At 36.5% G+C, this 18,198-nt stretch overlaps 1 protein-coding gene across 4 annotated transcripts in view; it reads right to left on the reverse strand.

The window, feature by feature from the left end:
* Positions 1-31: 31 nt before the first annotated feature.
* Positions 32-18,198, reverse strand: part of CNOT6 (CCR4-NOT transcription complex subunit 6) — a 31,117-nt gene continuing 12,950 nt past the window's right edge. For 2 of the 4 annotated variants that reach the window (XM_031598334.2, XM_090151149.1), the window contains exons 2-12: positions 16,135-16,248; positions 14,134-14,320; positions 10,287-10,372; positions 9,740-9,844; positions 9,583-9,651; positions 8,308-8,465; positions 7,637-7,791; positions 6,876-7,030; positions 6,156-6,386; positions 4,676-4,878; positions 32-4,017 (exon numbers count right to left, since the gene is read on the reverse strand). In XM_031598334.2, the coding sequence (XP_031454194.1) occupies positions 3,805-4,017; positions 4,676-4,878; positions 6,156-6,386; positions 6,876-7,030; positions 7,637-7,791; positions 8,308-8,465; positions 9,583-9,651; positions 9,740-9,844; positions 10,287-10,372; positions 14,134-14,320; positions 16,135-16,246 (1,674 nt within the window). In that variant the 5' untranslated portion in view covers positions 16,247-16,248 and the 3' untranslated portion in view covers positions 32-3,804. Of the gene's footprint in view, positions 4,018-4,675; positions 4,879-6,155; positions 6,387-6,875; positions 7,031-7,636; positions 7,792-8,307; positions 8,466-9,582; positions 9,652-9,739; positions 9,845-10,286; positions 10,373-14,133; positions 14,321-16,134; positions 16,249-17,855; positions 17,956-18,198 lie in introns of those variants that run through there. The other 2 variants (XM_031598335.2, XM_031598336.2) reach the window with 2 other exon arrangements.

The raw sequence follows: 18,198 nt of genomic DNA on the forward strand, positions 1-18,198 counted from the left end.
TATAATACTAACTAGTTAAAATTTGACCAAGAAGAAAGTTCCACTGAAGAGAACAGTAAAAGCCCTTGTTTACCATCAGACCATATTCAGTTTCCCATTTATCTTATTGAAGAGCTGCCTATAGACAAATGCAACATTCTTTGAGCTTAGTGCAGATAATGTGCTGGTTTTTGTTACATGAATGGTAAACAAGAGTTAGTCCAGTGCATTACACGTTATACAGAAGTACTGTGAATAAAGACTAAGATATTCTATTTAGACACTACTTAAACATACCAAGACACTTAAGTGTTACAAATTTATGCAACCAAAAGAAAAGAATAGCAGTTAACATACTAAAAAAATACTGTGACCTGCTGGATGAGAAAGGCTTGCTACTTATGCAGTTAACTGATTATTACTATTTTTAAAGTTTTACAGTGTAATTAGTCGCCGTTTCCAATGACATCGTAATTATTTTGTCTTTACTACAGGTTTTAGCTTGTGGCTGAGAAAGCAAACAATAACCTAAGTCTGCTCAAGAAAACCAAAAACCAACCAACCAAAAACACAAAACATCCGAACTTGAGAGACTTGCTAAAGTTACACCAAAGATGCCTACATACAGTGTTCTAAACAAACTCAGTTTTGTCCAAGTGTTGGCCAAATTTAAACCTAAAAGGACAAAATAATTACAAAATGCACTGACACTGACTTAGACACCTTCCCCCTCCATCCCTCCCAATTGATGTCATTCTAAAACTTGTGGATTCACCTTGTAATCAATCCTGTAATCAATTCTCTTAGCTAAAGGTATGCTCAATTTAACGTTTTGATTCCCAGAATTCTTTGCAAATGTAAATACAAGTAGACAAGATATGGTCAACTCTATTTTAAGTGGAAAAAAGCCTGCTCAAACCTCAACGAATCCCACTGATGTTTTGTGGCTTTCGCAGTACGTGCTTTTACAACAAGAACACTGAAGGTACATTATGGCAACACCCAAATCCACCTCCAATAAAATACTGCAAGTAATCATTTTAAGTCAAAAACTACGAAGCAAATGTTTTGATTGTGTGAAGACATGGTTTATTGCCTTATTCTATGCTATAGCTGGAAATTGAGACTTTTGAGTTACATCTGTTTGACGTACAGATGTATTTTCTTTAGAAGTTTATCTCAGCTCCGCTTTGGTGCCTTCTGTTCTTTCCCTGCATTCAGAGTATTTCTCATTCCCTCCTCTCTCAAGTAACCAATGTAGTCCAGTTACAACCCAGTGAAGTCAAAGGAGTGTCTTAAATGTATTCAGTGGGTCTTTAGTTGGGATCTGATAGACTAGTATAAAAGCTAAAGGAAATGGTTACTTAAATGGACCCTTAAGGCTGCCAGGTGACTGAACAGGGACAGCTGTCTCTCCAAAAGCACAACGGGCCACATTTTAATGATGTAATAATTTCAAACATGTTTAAGACTAAGAAATATAAGAGAACACATACTGGATAAAGCTCAAACCTTTTCAATCTAACAAGTGCACTCAAGCTCCAGCATCTATTAAAGTAAATTATCCCCCCTCTAAGAAATACAAAATGAGTAAGTGCTTCCCTTCCCCTTCTGTAAAGCTTTCTGGACTCAGTTACACAATCCAGATCCTCAGAAAAGAAAAACAGTTTGCTCAGCTGGACGAGCTAAATCGGCTCGTCCTCACTGGAAATTGTCATGATGTACATTACCAAGACATCATTAAGGAAACATGAGTAAAACACTTTTTATTCACACTTTACAAAAGAAATAATAATAACCAACAAAAAAAAAAACAAAAAAACAAACAAAAAAAAAAACAGAAAAAAATAACACTACGCATTAAGTCTACTACAGCAATACTACCAGCATTTCAATGTACTGATTATAAACTGGACGTGTTTGGTGTTTTCACAACTAAAACGAAAACAAAATAACCCCAAGAGATCAGGTCCCAGACAAGGATTCAAGATCAGAATTTCTTCTACTGCAATTTAAAAATGTACATTTCACATATCCGAACTGTTTGTCACGTTCACTTTCAGCTTAAAACAGAACGGTCCGAGCACACCTATGTGCTTACTAATTTTTAATAAAATTTTGAATCATTATTACCAATCCACTCTCCCATATATATAAAAATTCTTAATATTTAGAAAGTTCTCTTAATGCTCAGTGTCCTTTTGCTTCCCTGCCCGCAGCTGAAACAAAAGCTGTTTAAGATCAAGCTTTCTATCTCCATTTATTTTCTTTTTTACATTGATTATTTATGTTGTATTAGTTGAAGGAGGTGATAACGTCTCTCTTTTAGAATACAAATACACAAGTTAAATTTGTAAGCTTTTATATACTTGGCTTCGTGACACAAATGGCACTGAGGGTACACAACAACTTCAGTCTTGACACTTTAAAAATAAGACTTGGTCACTTTAAAAATGATCTGAAGAATTGTCTTTGGGACCTGTTTTGAAAACGCATTTCTTTTTACACTGCTTCATCAATAGAAAACGTAAGGGTTTTATTTTCTTCATCAAGGAATTATACTCTGAAACTGAGGAACACACTCAAACTAAGGAGAATTCACATGATAATTCTTAGTGGGAAACAGAGCACTGTGCAATGACACTGAAAGAAGCAGTGCATGGGTAGTAGAAGCTAGAAACTGTGTACCCATAACCCGAACATGTTCAGAGTGTGATACCCAATGCTTCACAAAGGAAAAAAAGAAGATGCCACAGCTTATACAAAAGTATCTTCATAAAATTTTCACAAGTGTTAACATTATTTAAAAAAATAAAAGAGGATGCACAGGCTCTCTCTGCATGCACAGGCAGTGCTAGTTGAGAACAAATTTAAGCAGGCACAGTGGAGATAGGACAGGTATTAAAACAGAAATGAGGAAGCTATACACAAGTATCCCTACATTTTACTTCAAAAGTTAGAGATGAGAAAAATATCTGAGAGTATACACATCTGCAATAACTTTCAATGCATACAGGTCTACTTATATTCACTGCTTAGCTTATATGTTCTGTGAGAACTCCATGCTTTTCTCTTTTTTAAAATCAGATAGAATGTATTTAGTCCTCTGTAAGATACTGAGATTTTATAGATTTGGATTTTAAAAGCAACGTTCTCAATTGAACATAAGAAGTAGTACAAAAGGGCTAACAAAACCCTAACAGTGCAAATCGTTAGCAGAGAAAACCTGTGACAACCTCTTTTACGAGCTGGCCTTTATAACACATGAAAACAGATAAAAATTTAGCCTTAGTTTACAATACAATCATTTTCCAAATCTGATTTTTTTTTTTAAAGTACAAAATTTCATAAATCAGGTTTTCTGTTGTTCATATACAATCAATAAAGGCTAAATTCAAATTCTATATTTTACAAACAAGTCTGAAAAAGGAAGGAGTGAAGTACGGAAGAATGTTCTGTGGATGTTCCTACTGGCCTCAAAAAAGTAGTGCTACAGATAACTGTGCAAAGAGAATATACTGTATAACAATTCCCTATTTCAAGGCATGAAAATGTCACGTTGGATAAAAGAAACAGGAAGGTTAACTGCAACGTATTAAAGAAAGGTGCAAATGCACCGATCGCTGTCGACAGTATACAAAGTATAGTGGGCTCAGAATTATGTCTGTTGATAGCACCTGGCTTTTACTATGTCTTTAGCAAATAATTAGATTTAAGATTAAGATCATTAAGAAAAAAATCCCTGTTGGCCATACCTCACTCCTCTATATTCAGATTTTACAATTGTACAGGTTTGATTGAGGTTACCCTCTAAAATGTACTTAACTACCTCCTGCCAGGGAGATGGATTCCATTTACAGGAGGCAGGAAAGGCAGCAAAAGCTCCAGTTGTGCAAAAAGTGAGAAGTGGTCAGAAGGGATGAGTGGATGCGGACAACCACTTATATTGTTCTCTATTAACCAATGATGATCCAAAGGTCCGAGAATGCCAAGTATGTTTAGCTGAGGTTTAGAATAGAAGATGTAGTCAATAATACCCTAAAACAAGAAGGGAAATAGCATTGTTAGTACATTATCTTTACCCAAGTTATTTTGCTAAACAAAAGGTGAATTCAGTATTAGGAATAACTGCAATGGTATCATTCCTTCGCTGTAGTTTATCTTCAATTTAGGAGACTTCTATTTCCTGTCCTGTGGGTAGCCCAGTACAGATTAGAGAAACAAGTGAAAATTCCACCCCACATCACTCCTGCTCTCCTTTTGGAGGTTGTGATTTCCATTCTCCTACACAGCTTCAAAATCAGAGAAATGTAATTTGAAGAACAGAGCCATCTTTCTTTTCCAGCAGTAGCATGGATTATTTCCTCGAAACTGGCAGCTTAACTGTCCAAATTCCACTATTTCATTTAGCTTAGATTATTAAAATACATCATCTTATTTACAGGGAAGGATAACAGTGCCCTTTTTCTTGCAGAACTACTATAATACTAACATGAGAAAGGAAAACTTGATTTCTAGGAGATGGAAGTTTTAGGCATTCTGTTTGCTAAATGCTTTAATTTTTTTAAATGAACTTGGTAAACTTACTGTTAGCTACCTAAACATTAACTTCTTTGTTAAACAATTAACTAGCTGGGTTTCCACTAATAAAACTTAAAGATGGAAAATTTTTTCAAAGCAACAGCAAAGTTCTTACCTTGAAGTCAAATGTATAATTTGTATAAGGCATTAGACCATTCTCATAGGCACTCTTCAACTTGAAACCATGTGTAATTCTTCCATTTGTTGTTCCATTTTTTCCATTACAACTGAAGTTAGTGAGACTTTCATTGTATCTCAGTTCCTTAAAATCTTTGTGGTTTGTTTCCACTCCACCAGTGCTCAAGTATTCAACAACACCTATTAGGAGAGGCAGATACACAATAAGGTATTAACAAGTATTCAGCAAGTGTGCATGGATTACTTTGAGCTGTATGTGCAATTTTCTGCTTTATATAAGCACACACAATACAGTCAGCAGTTGATCTTAAAGAGATACTGTGAGACAGCGTCTATGTGTTTCAAGAGCAAATGCCCCCTAGAACAAAGACTGATTCATTGATTAGAGAAATAATAGTAAATTAAATAGAACAGACTGCCTTGAGAGGGCTGGGGAAGATAGAAGAGATGGAAGTAAAATTCCATGGTGCTTGGTAGGCCACTTCTTCTCATCTTCACACACAAATCTTGGCTTTCAACACTGCTTGGCTAAAATGACTCTAGAAATCCAAGAGGCTACAAAGCAGAACAGATTCTGTCTGGAAAAAAATAAAAGTAAAAAAAAAAAAAATCTATGATTGCACCTCTTAATTTCAGAACAAATGTGTTAGGGTTCAGGATTTAAAAGAAGTGATTAAGTGTTCTGAAGGCACAATCAGACAATACTTGCCCTCTTTGCATCACAGAGAATCCCTCTTGCAGCACTGCTAAGCAATAGCATCAGGTCAGGGTTGATAGGAATGGCTAAGATGTTGCCAAGTAGAGGCCAAAAGGAAGGTGGACTAGGGATGGAGATAACTATATGTAGTAATCAACAGTAAGAAAGAGGGATGGCTCTCAAATCCACCACTCAGATTGGATACCTGAGAAAGAGTTAAGAAGGGATAAACCGAATCTGCTCTTTTCTTGAATTCTGCAGTTGGCTACAGTCAAAGAAATCTGCACATTATTAAGGAGCTCTAAAGAATTCTTTTCTCATAGGAGATGTATTGAGTTTGGAAGTCCTAAAACATTTGAGAGCAGAAAACGATTGATGGTTGCAACTTTAAAGAGAAGAACATGCATTTTTGTACTTAAAACCAATCGTAAAAAACAACCCACAATCATCAGCAACACAGTAACATTGACAGTTATTTTGGAAGATATTTTCTTCTTTTCCATTCCTGTATTTTAAGACAACAATCAAAATGATTCTGAAAAACAAAAATAGAGCTATAGTACTACACAGGCAATAAAAGTCACTCACAAAAGAAGCAGTTCCACATCTTTTTGTTTTCTTAGCACTTTTAGAGCTTTCCATATCAAACAATATATTCCCTGGGTTAAAAATCCCTTCAAAAATTGAGACCTTAGCATTTGGATTGTTACGCACTTGAAACAGTCTGAAAAAAGAATAACCACAGGAATAGTACTCTTACCAGAGTCGGGCAGAGAATTGAGATCGGCGCACAGTACAAGTGGAATGGTTCCAAGTTCCCCTGCAACACCAGGCTTGAGACTACGAGAAGCTTTATCAATAATGTTCTTTACCTCAGATAGGAACATCATAGTCTGAACCAGCTTCACATCAGAATAATCTGGGTCCCAATGCATATGTGCATTAGCAACAAGAACGAGCTGCTTTTCCATCCCCAGATGCGGCTTTCCAGCTAAAATTTAAAATTAATATTTACCTTGCATAGTCAGCAACAGAAAATACTATCATCTTTAACTCTGTTCCATTTTAAACAAGATGTTTGAGGGGAGAAAAAAATACCATCTGTTTGAACAGAATTACTAACATTTAGTTTAAGAGAGTTACACAACTCCTGTTGTAACTACTAAGTGCTAAGTGTTCTAGTTGATTCTAAGCATTAGGAATAATCTAATATCAACTCACTCTCTGATACCTTCATGCATCTCCAAGCAGAATCCCTCAAACTGCAGAATATTCATTTTTTTTTTTTCAGCACAAAGTTACAGTAAAAAGGAAATTGGATTTAACAGGTTGATGTAAGTTTAAACACTGTATGGCCAGAGAAATTTATTTCCAAAGAGGATTTGAGGAAAAGATACACGGTTCATGTGATGATACAGTTGGCTTTTTGTTTGTTTTCATTGATAAAATACAGTGCATTCAAAAACTAAACAGCACTTACATGACATTTCTATCAATTCTTTTCGCAGTTCTAACAACACAGCAACTCCAATGTTATCTTTTGTCATAACTCTGTTCAGCATAGCTTCTGAGCCTTCGGAGTTTGCCATAGCCAGTTGATTGAACTCAACGGTATGTTTCTGAACCAAAGTAAATCTGAAAGAGGAACATTGTATACACTTTCTTCAGTAGACCGTTATCAAAGGAAATGTTACAGATAAATTCCCTTCTTAATTAAAGATCACACTTACAATAAGAAAGCCTCAGCCCATCCTATGATTTCATAAAAATCAGTAACTGAAATCAAAAGGATACTGTTCTCCTAGCTATGATATGAAGCTGATTTTAATGAAAACATTTATTTTGTAAAAAGGAAGAGGAACTACTGAAAGACTGCTTCATTTTGATCCTGCATAAGATTCTAGTTCAGACGTGCAAGTTTAATAGCAACTAAATAATTGCTTGTGGCATCTTTGCGGACACAGAGGAATGGAAGCAGGAGAAGCACGGAAGGAAAGCTATGACCACTGCTTGCAGTCTTAATTCAGTTTTTGAGATTTTTTTTCTTTTTTAAATAAGAATTAAAACGCGAATGTCTTTAATGCCTAATGGCAGTATTTGAAGTGAACTCCTGACTTGTTAATACCAAACAGCTACAAAAGGGGTGAGCAATGCCAAATTATTTTGACTTTAGAATGACCCAGGAAATTGTGTGAAAAAGAGCAAGAGACAATGGAAGGCTTTATAAATCAAATCACTTACTTTTCTGTTTTGAAAAATATTGCACAACCATCAACATGTTTTCTTTCCTGTTCTGACATTGTCCTAGCTCTAGATTTTGGACTGAAGAATCCATTATAACCACGTTCTTTCAATTCTACCAGGAAAAAGCTGTAGTACTGCTCAGTTTCAACCTCCTATGAAGTCAGAACACAGCACACCATGAATCTACTATTACCAAAACACACAAGACTGATATCATTTAGACTCTTCAGAAGTGTAAATCAGTTCCAAATTAGATTTAAGGAAAAAAAAAAAACCACATAAGAATTAAGTACACTGGAGAATACAAATTTGAGAGCAATATTCGTATTTTAAGAAGAAAATATAAATGAATTTCTGTAATCCCCAGAGTTATGATTATTCTAAGCCTTTTATTTGAAAACGTGTCAATTACACCCCTCACATGCACACGCAAAGACACCCCCACATACATTTCTTTGATCAGCAGCTGCTGGTTCACATTCCAACTGTGTGGGCTGAAAAGCATTCTTTTGATGTCAAACAGCAAATACTGCTCTGAACACCACTTTTTTTTTATTATTATTTTCAGAGGGTTTTGAAAACATACCATTTACAGCGAGCATATTTAATACAGAGAAACAAGCAAGTGAGACTTGAAAAGAAATAAGAAATTATAGTATATCTTTTACCTGAAGGCTTATGATGTCAGCATTGCAGCTCAGGATTTCCTGCATAATGGCTTTTTTTCTGTACTCCCAGTTCAACGCCCAGGATGGACAGTAGCCATACAACTGCCGGGTAGCGTATTTATCACAAAGCACGTTGTAACACATGACAGAGAACAAGGCTGCAGAACAATAATGTTACTTACATACTGATAGACTAACAACAAAAAAACATATAATTGTCGTCTTCTCTTTTCTCTTCTGCGCACTTATGAACTGATGCTTCATTTGCTTCAACCAAAATGGAGCACCTGCACTATGAAAGCATCTTTCAGTCCTTCCATGAGGATAAATTACCTCCAGGTTGGGATTTCTGGCAGCCATTTACTAACATGTACATAGAAACCAAAAATCAAAACAACTCTTCATAAGGTTAATACAATACACAGCAGAAAAATGTACTTTACACTTTACATTAAGTGGTGCATTACTGGGAAAAGCCTTGAATGAGGAGTTTCAAAATGGATTTTAGATAATCTACTTGAGGACTTTACATACCTTAGGATAGCTAGTGAATTTATCCTAATTTGTACCACCAGCTGTAACAGATCACATAATTTCACAGATTCACAGTTAGGGCAAGGAAGCCTTCCCACAGAACACAAGTATAGGTAAAATAAAAACAATTTTATTTCCATTTCAAAAACCTTACAATTTACCAAAAAAAAAAAAAAAAAAATCTACTTCTCAGCACTGATTTGGAATGGGAGGGATATAATGAGACATTCTGGGGCAAGATTACAGTAAGCCAGCAGCATAACATTTGGTTTTGTTTCAGAGAAAAGTTGCATTTTAATAAATAGAAAAGGCTTTATTTTAAACAATTCATGCAGAAGAAATTAGTAAACAATTAAACATAACCTGAGACCAAATAGCAAGAAAGCGTGGAGTCAGATCACACATAGGGAACTTCAAAGAAAAATCTTTACCTTTCTGAGGAATTATGATCATGGTCTTCAATTTTTTATTCTTCAACAAATGCTCAGTTAAGCACGTTACAATTCAACTAACTCACTCACTTTGGACAGTAATTTCAGTTTCTGTGAAGAGTATGCTAATTATAAGGAAATTATAACAGAATCTGAAGCAGAGGTTCTAGGTGGGATGGGACTACAACTAACTGGCTGTCAGCACTGGGCAGACAACTGGTTAATTTAAGCATCAAAGATCGTAGTAGCAGATAATAGAGATCAACATTTGATATAAAATGAATAAAAATTTCTTGAAGCACTACAGTACCTGTTGGTCTGGTACGGTCTGGTTCTTGTAACATAATCCAAGACCTTGGAGGTGGTTGTTCTGTTGACACTATGGAAATATTTTGAAGTAGAGACAAAAGTGATAATCACATTTATTTTACACAGCAGGAATAGATCTTTTAAGAATGATCACTTACTTCTTTTTGCAGTACCTGCCAAATTATCAAGCAAATAGTTCAGTAGCCTTCGTGTCCCATCTGGTTCCTGATAAAGGTTCAGAATGTCCTGTGTGAGTGGATTTCCTGCAAACACATTTACAGAAGTGATGAACGAAGTATGCAGAACTAGTATGAATTTACTTATCAATGTTAAAAGCGAGCATCACTGATAAAAGATACTAAATCTATTATCTAACAAGCTTCAAATCTCAGGTATTCAACCCCACAAAACACTGCTAATGTAGCCTGTTACTGAAACAAGCACCTTATCTGACTCCTGCACAAGCAACAGAAAGCTTCTCGCTCAGCAGATAGAGGAGAAGCTTCTTTACACTTGGAGGATTTCACCCAAGTGACTCCTGTTCCTCTCTTTAGCAATTACTACACAATGTTTATAGAAGCAGAGTAAGCAGCTACATCTGGGATTGCTGCTCAGTAACATTCATGAATTAGCAGTCTACAGCCCTTACATCGCAGGAGAGACATCATTAAACAAAGCACAGATACCAAGAAAAAGTAGTAATACCTTTCAGACCCAAAGTCTGTAACTGGAACAGTTTTCCCAGCTCAAAAGGTAAAACTCGTAACAGGTTGTTATTTAAATGTAGTTCCCTGTAGACAGAGTAACAATCATATAGGGCTGAAAACAGACCTCGGTTTGTCTTCAGCAGCCTATAGCACAAGTTACTAAAAGAGAAACAATATACTAACAAACCGCAGCATAGGAAGAAAAAAATAAAAATAAACAAACTTGAACACTGAACAGCATTAGGGGAATTCTGCTGTACTCACACACGCACAGACAGAATGGGTATCACACTGAAGTAGGGAGGAAAGCAGGTGACTGGGAAGCTCATCTTAACAAGACAGAAATATGATAAACGTTAACAATTACTAAAGCATTTAGTAACTACCAGTGATCAAGCAGTAAAAGCTCTGACAAACCAGGCCGTGAAACAGCTCAGCTGTGATTAAAGGCCAAATGAAAGAAAATCATATCCCAGAAAACAAGTAAGCAAAAAATTCAGGACCATGGTAGTACTACTAGAGCTTGGACATTACTGTGTTAGTGCAGGGAGTTACAATTCTTTTTGGTTAAGGTCTCTTGAGAACACTGGTTTACACCTCATAAAAAAAAGCAGTGTGCATGGCTCCCAGGTAATTCATTCTCTCCATTAAGCTGCTTGCTTTTGTCACACAAGCAAAGTGCACACTGATCTGCTGTGTACGCATTTCCAGGCACACAAAAAAATGAGCTGTGTCTCTCACCACCACTGTTTGTTTTCCTAACACAAAACACACCTTTTTAACTTCCAAAATTGCAGAACAAACATGAGAGCAGAATTTGTGCCTGGAATTCTGACATTCCAATCAATTGGGCAGAGAAAAATGGACTTCTCAGCAAGCTTTCCAATTTCTTAAAGTGATCCCAATCTAAGTTGAAGACTTCGCTCACAATTTCCAATACAGAAATCTGAAGGAAGCAAATCTATGAGATTGCATTTGAAAAAGAAAGAAACATCTCTTCTTCTAGCCTTGCAAAAGTCAGCTCTACCTTCCCCAGCGGTGACTTCCAAAGAACTCACCCGGTTTCAGTGCAGATTTAGAAAGAGTGCTAAGAATAGAGGGGTTTGTTTCACCAATACTGAAGTGGTGTGAAGCAGTGGAAGATAAAGAGGAGATTGTTTTTAGTCAGCTGGTTATCTAGAAACAGCAAGCCAGTACTCAGCTGACTGACAGGCTATAACACACCTAACCACCTGGTCTGTAGTTGGTTTTGTGTGTTTTCTTTTTAATATGAAAATCCTACATTTGAAAACACGTATTTCAGCCTAATTCAGAAGCCCACTGTGTCACTCTGGGGTTTCTAAGTATGAACAAGACACACAGCAGGTTAAAAAAAAAAAAAGAGAGAAGATATTATGATGTTATTTACAGAAAAAATATCTGAAAACATCAACATTCCCAACAGTTCTCAGCAATTCCATAAACACTTAACATTTAAATAGTTATATATTTTTTAAATTATTTTAAAATTATTATTTTTTTTTAATATTCCATATGACATTAAAAGGCTCCTAATTTATTAAAGAATAAGCATTTATTTATTAAAGAAAGCATTTTTTTCCTACAACAGCTTTTCGAAACACTACTAAACTCTAAAAAAATAAAAAGATTATATACGAATTACAAAAAAACATAGTTCTAAATCTTCTAGTGGAAAATGAGAGAGAAGGAAGAATGGCAGAGTAGTAAGTATAATCACCATTTCTCTCTTGGATGAAAGAATTTGTTTCTCTAATGATCTATGCATGCATGGAACCCCTGCTGTACAGAAGAGATGATCACAGCAAATTCCACTAGTTCTTTCAAGTGTATCAAGAGAATCTGTTTTAGATCTGAGCTTTCCAAGATAGCATGTTACAGTTATTTTTCCTCTTTCCTCAAAGCTCAGAGATCTAACTGCTCCTCCTGACACCTCTTCCTTCAAGTACCTGCAGTAAAAAGGGAGATGCCACGAGCCTTGGCTGAGCTCTGCCATACAGCCCAAACACAGTTCTCCAGATGTGGGAGTTGTAAGACCTGTTACCAACCCTAAAGTGTGAGAGCGCAAATTATTTCTGTGGCTCAGGATATTAGCAATGCCCCGTGCTGAATTACCGTTAGGTTAAACGACTCCCCAGAATCTATGGGAAGCATCTGCAGTGAGAGCCAGCCTGAAACATAAAACTACAGCACAGCTGAGACCTGCAGAGCGCTATCACACAGGATGCACTTACGGATTTTTCTTCACTTTCACCACAGTGAAAAGAAATCATGGATCAGCTGCAATTACTGAGGACAGAGAGAGCGCAGTGGATTAATGCACTAGTTCTTCACGTCTAGAGATCTGGATTTCAGTGCTACGTTTTTGTCACAAATAGAACTCTAGTTTGATCCTAGGCCTTAGCTACACATTTCACATTCACGAGCTTTATCATTCTCTACTGAAAAGAGGTCTAGGACTTGGCAGAGCTGAAACTCCAGAGAGTCAAAATAAGTTGGGAAAGCGTTGTGAAGATGGCACTGTATCTTTTGACACTACTGATGACTATGCAAGGGTAAGCTAACTTCAGGTAATCAGTATTAATTTTATAGCAACACTGTAGAAGGAAAGAAAAAGATTGATGAAAATAAAAGGATGCTGATGAAGTACAAAGATGAATTTGAGAATGTACCAGTAAATTTAGGATTGCTATATTACAGTATCTGAGGAGTAGATAAAGGAGAGAAGAAAGTTATCGTAGAGATAGAGATACGTATTGAGATGTGAACCACTTTGGAATTTGAGCTTTTGGTACCAATTTCATCAGCTAGTTTAATTCTCCCCACCACAGTGGTCTTTGCTATAGTAGAATAAAATGCAATGACTAATATTTCTATGTGCAAACTTGCTTGGCCTCCAGTTTCATTAAAGCTGTGCTGGTGGTCCATTACTCCTTACTTCCAATAAAATTCTAGTAACTCTTAGACTCAGAGTTCTCTGGTCAACAGAGCTGACCATAAACATCTTCAAAATTATAAATAATGAAGTCAGTTGCTGGTTATTAACCTAACAATAAGGCTTTTTTTTTTTTTTCTGGTCAAGGGCAGAAGACTATTGTTTGTAGATATTTACCTTTGTATGTCATTTATGTGTTTACATAACAGTGTTCTGCAAACAAAATGAAATGTTGCAGTCTTAACTGTAACACAAATCTCATTGCTACTCATGTTTCATTTCCAGAAGGAGATAACATTCCATGAAAACCTTGAGGAGCTAAACACTGTAAAATTCGGTTAAAAAGCTGCATATGATAGATATTTTTTTCCTCCTTAGTTTCCATAGGAATGTAGTATAGCAAAGGTGGGAAAGAGATGATTTTAGAAAAATTGCATTCATTATTAAACCCAGAGAATAAGAACTAATATTATTAGGAATAATGAATAAATAGGAAAAACAGGAGTTAATACAACCGTGAATGTTTAATCGGACCTTTTTCCTGCATTGCAATGAGTTAAAGGCAATTTTCTGTGTATCAGTATTTCTTAGATAACTCCAGAAAGATTTGTAAAAGAGTTTGGAAAGAGATGCACAGGAGTGAAAACCTGACTTGAAAAGAGATAAAACAGGTGACTGCTGTCAAATTGAGCACTTCTACAGCTCATTACATATATATGATGCCATACATCAGAACAGAGCATCACAGAACAGAAGAACAAGTGAAAAAATCTGGAAGAGGGAATTCGTTTATGCTTTTTGTTTACTAGAACATCACTATTATGCCCAAACCCAAGCTATTTCTACAGAGATAATAGTTGAACAACTTAAACTCCTGTTAAAACTCACATACCTGAGTGACACCATGTTTCCGAGCTCTGCTGGTAAACTGCGGATTTTATTAGAGGACAGGTCCAGATACACCAGATTATGAAGCTTGGCAATGTCTGAAGGAATACGGGATAAGGAATTGTCACTGAGATGCAAAGCTGTCAAATGGGTCAGTGTCCACAACGATGAACTTAAGCTTCTCACTTTCCCTGTGGAAGGAAGGTAAAGAAAGAAAAATTAAAAAAAAAATAAAATATCAATGAATCACTGATCTTATAGATTCAAAGAATTAAGCACTACTGTACATAAGATTGTGAAAAAACAACCTAGACTTAAGTTCTGAGCTTTTGTCTTTTCTCAAGTTCCATACAAAACAACAGACCTATTTACTGACCATCTCCTCCACAGTTAATAGACGTCTAAGAAACATTTCTTCAATTACTGTTTATATTTGGGATATAAGACAGTTTTTCAATTTTCCCCTTATTTTTGTATAACATCTTTCAAACCAAAAATCTTGTTCTGTGGCATCCATCCAGCCAGGAACAGATAGAAGTACTATATTTGGAATGACCAAAATGCTTGGTTGAGAACACGGATTTCCATCTGGCATTCAAGTGAAAGCTGAATACATCACTGCCAGAGATTTTTTAAAAAGGTATAATTTTGGTATAAACTGAAAGGTGGAAACATGGATTTGTGTTACAGAATCAAGGCTCTTACATCGCAGCACGCAAACAATGTGAGATATAATCAGAGGAAGGTCTCAAAACATTTCTTCTCTCCAAGATTTTTTTTTCCTCAGGAGGAGCTCTTTTTTCATCTTTAAGAATCACCTAACTGTGCCAACTTGAAGGAAGAGCACCACCATCAGTTTCTCTAAGGTTAAAAAAGTGTGAAAGCCTTTAAAAACCCCAGCGTTAAAAACAGCATCGTTAATAAATACACCAACACATACACATAATAATTCCTTTTATTATGAAGAACACTATTTAATGAAACTACTCACATTCGGTGCCTGGGGAAAGCTACACTGATACGTGTGTATCTGGAAGGCAGACCGTGGTACCAAAATGTTTAATGCAGGTGTAACTGCCAGAGAGCTACAAGAGAGTGACTAGTACACAAAAGCCTGCTACGAAGAGCTTTGAGATTTCAATAAAAGCAATTAAAGCAATTGTGGCTTTCTGTAGCAGATGACCAAGTATTTTGCAAGGAAAAGACAGTGTGATCATTAATGCAACAAAGACACTGTCACATTTTACTTTGCAAGGCAAATGCATGCAATTCCTTCAAGGATTCATTCTCCTGTAATGCTCATTAAGAATTTTTTTGAAAGATTCTCAAGTACAAATCAGTATTTCTCTGCATTTTTAAAAATTGCATTAACAACTCCTCCCTCTCTCCTATCCTCTAAATGCAAACAGGTGACTGTGATCAAAGAAACCTTTTGTGCTGAAAGGATTTATATATTCTCTTCACCACCTAGGTTTCTCTTGGCTGGAATCAGACTATAGCGAGATCACAAAGCATGAAAGGAAAGAGCTATTACTTAATGCATTTCCTCTGCATAGGTAGCAGATGTCCAAGTGGATATCCAAGTCTAAATTAATGCTTCTTGAAGCAGCATTTAACTAGGTTTCTGCATCTGTAACCTTTGAGTAAGTACTGATATTCACATGTAAAGACATGTAGCACTTGAAGCAAGACACAGATTCAGTGATCTGGAAGGAAAAGTCTTCGCAATTAGAAGTCTATTTGCTTTCTATACATTTCTCTATTGAACAGCCATTTAGAAATGCCAATCTTTTAAAGAAATTCCTTATTTAATCAAAATTTCAGCTTAAAGCTTCAGTTTGTTATTGCTTCTTCCAGTTTACCACTGGATGTACCACATCGAACTTAGAACGTCTTTCCTACAGCTGTTTCAGACTCCCTGTGTTTCTGATTCAAGCTCATAATGTGCAGGCTGCTCTTAAAATGCACTGAAATCTTGACTGAGGATCATTCCCCAGTTTCTCACCACTTATTTCCAACTCTGCCCAGTGTGATTTCTTTCCGTTGGCTGCTTCCTCTGAGGACATAATTGTGTACATCCTCCGTGGATCAGGTGGATCGTACTTTTCCTTGGGCATTCCTGTTGATACAAAACGACAAAGGATTATGACATGTTAGAGTGAGAATTCTTTAAAAGGTAATTTCCATTTCACAGCTAGGTATTGTACTGGATATTCAATCCAAATATGTAAAGATAATCTGCATCTATCTATAAGTGAGAAAGCCTGCTCTGAGAACAGAGGAGCTGAGATCCGATGGTACTAGAATGACAGATAAAAATCCAACCCCAGCCCCCAATAATTTAACTGTGTCTGTAATGCAACACAAACATTCTGTCCTCACACCTCTCATGAGTACAGCCCTGTATTGCTCTGCAAATACCCCATCATACCGCAGTCTCCTGGCCTACAGAAGCAAAACCTCCAGCAACCACAGCTGGACAAAGAAACTTTTAGACTTTCCATTCTCCTAGCTGGTCAGACAGCTGCTTAGAATTATAAGCATATCCGAATTCTTTAACAACCAGACTTCAAAAATTGATCAACACCACCACCACGTTTCCCCTTGTACGATCTACAGAAAACATTTGCTACTATTCTTGTCTACCCATCACTTCCAGGCTTACTGCAATTCTCAACTCATGACACAAATTCAGCAACCAAGAAAAGAATATCCCTAAAAGGATCCTCAATTCTTCAAGTCTGCAGAAAACAGCACTCTAATCCAAGCCTTAGCCTACTCTTCTGAGTCTAAAAACATTATTTCTAACATAGAGATTCTGATCAGTTTCTTAAGTTTTACTGTTAAGCATCTAACTGATCTCAACCCCTCTCACTCTCTTCCTCATCGTTCCTGATAAGAAATTCAGAAACGTTTCTGGTCAATGCTTCTTCATTACCACAGCCCAGCTGGACAGTGGAAGAGAACTGCCAAAAACTCCTCTAGGCAGAGCCCTCCCTCCAGCATTTCTGTATGGCAGCAGACCAATACCACCTCCGTGCACAGAGAAGGAATGAGAAAAAGGCATTGCTGCCTTCTTTTCACCTCACAAATAAAATATTTGGGATTCAGTCAGTTGAAAAGGAAAAACAGCTTAAGCATACCCTGATTTATATAAATACTGTATTAGCTTACCTATTAGTTGCATGTTTTAAGGTTACAAAGGAGTCCCAATAAACATCCTTTTTACCACAAATCCAAATACACTACTGCACAGTTCCATGCGTACATAAGAGCTTTTACGGCAAAGTTCCCCATCTTAAATTGAAGCATCCGCACCAAGAAGCACAAGCCATGAAGCACAGAAGTGATTATGTGCAGTAAGTTAAAAATCAGTAGCTCAAAACATGTTTACAAACACGTTAGAAGCAAAGCGATACAATTACTAGAGCAAAACACATAAGAGCAATGCAGAGAAGAAGCTGTACTGCTGACACCCTGATAACACCCAGTTATCACACCTAGCAAGGCTTTCTATCAAGTCTTTTCTTCAGCCCTGGGCAAACTGAGTGCATCAGAAAAGCACTGCACCTCACTAGAGCATTAACAATAATCCTCACAAGGCCATCGACTGGACCTACTTGCCATTTATTTAATGGAAATTATTTATTAAATGCATTAAAAAACAAAATGCAGCTAATTATGTGACTTCATTAAAACAAAAGTTATCTAGCACCAACTGCTTACTGTAACGCAACAGCTCTTCTACTGATTCCCACCTCTTCCCTTTCCCACTCCCACTGCTGGTCAGTATCAACTCCACCCAGAGAAAAGAAATTCCTCTTTAAGAAGTGAATTCTGGGTAAAGCTCTGAGCTTATAAATAGCAGCTGGGATGGGTTCCTTATGGAATGGAGAGGATGCTAAAATCATTAAGTGTTACGCTTTTAAACTAAGCTAATTAAAATACGTAAAACTCAATTGAAAACCACCAGAAAGGTAAAAACGTAACTTTACCTTGTAGTAGCTATCTAATGAGTGCAATCATAGATGGCAAAACAATATATACAGCATCTCCTCTGAAACTGCCA

This window comes from Phasianus colchicus, chromosome 15, assembly GCF_987193195.1.
Source record: "Phasianus colchicus chromosome 15, bPhaCol1.hap1.1, whole genome shotgun sequence".
NCBI classification, from domain to species: Eukaryota; Metazoa; Chordata; class Aves; order Galliformes; family Phasianidae; genus Phasianus; species Phasianus colchicus.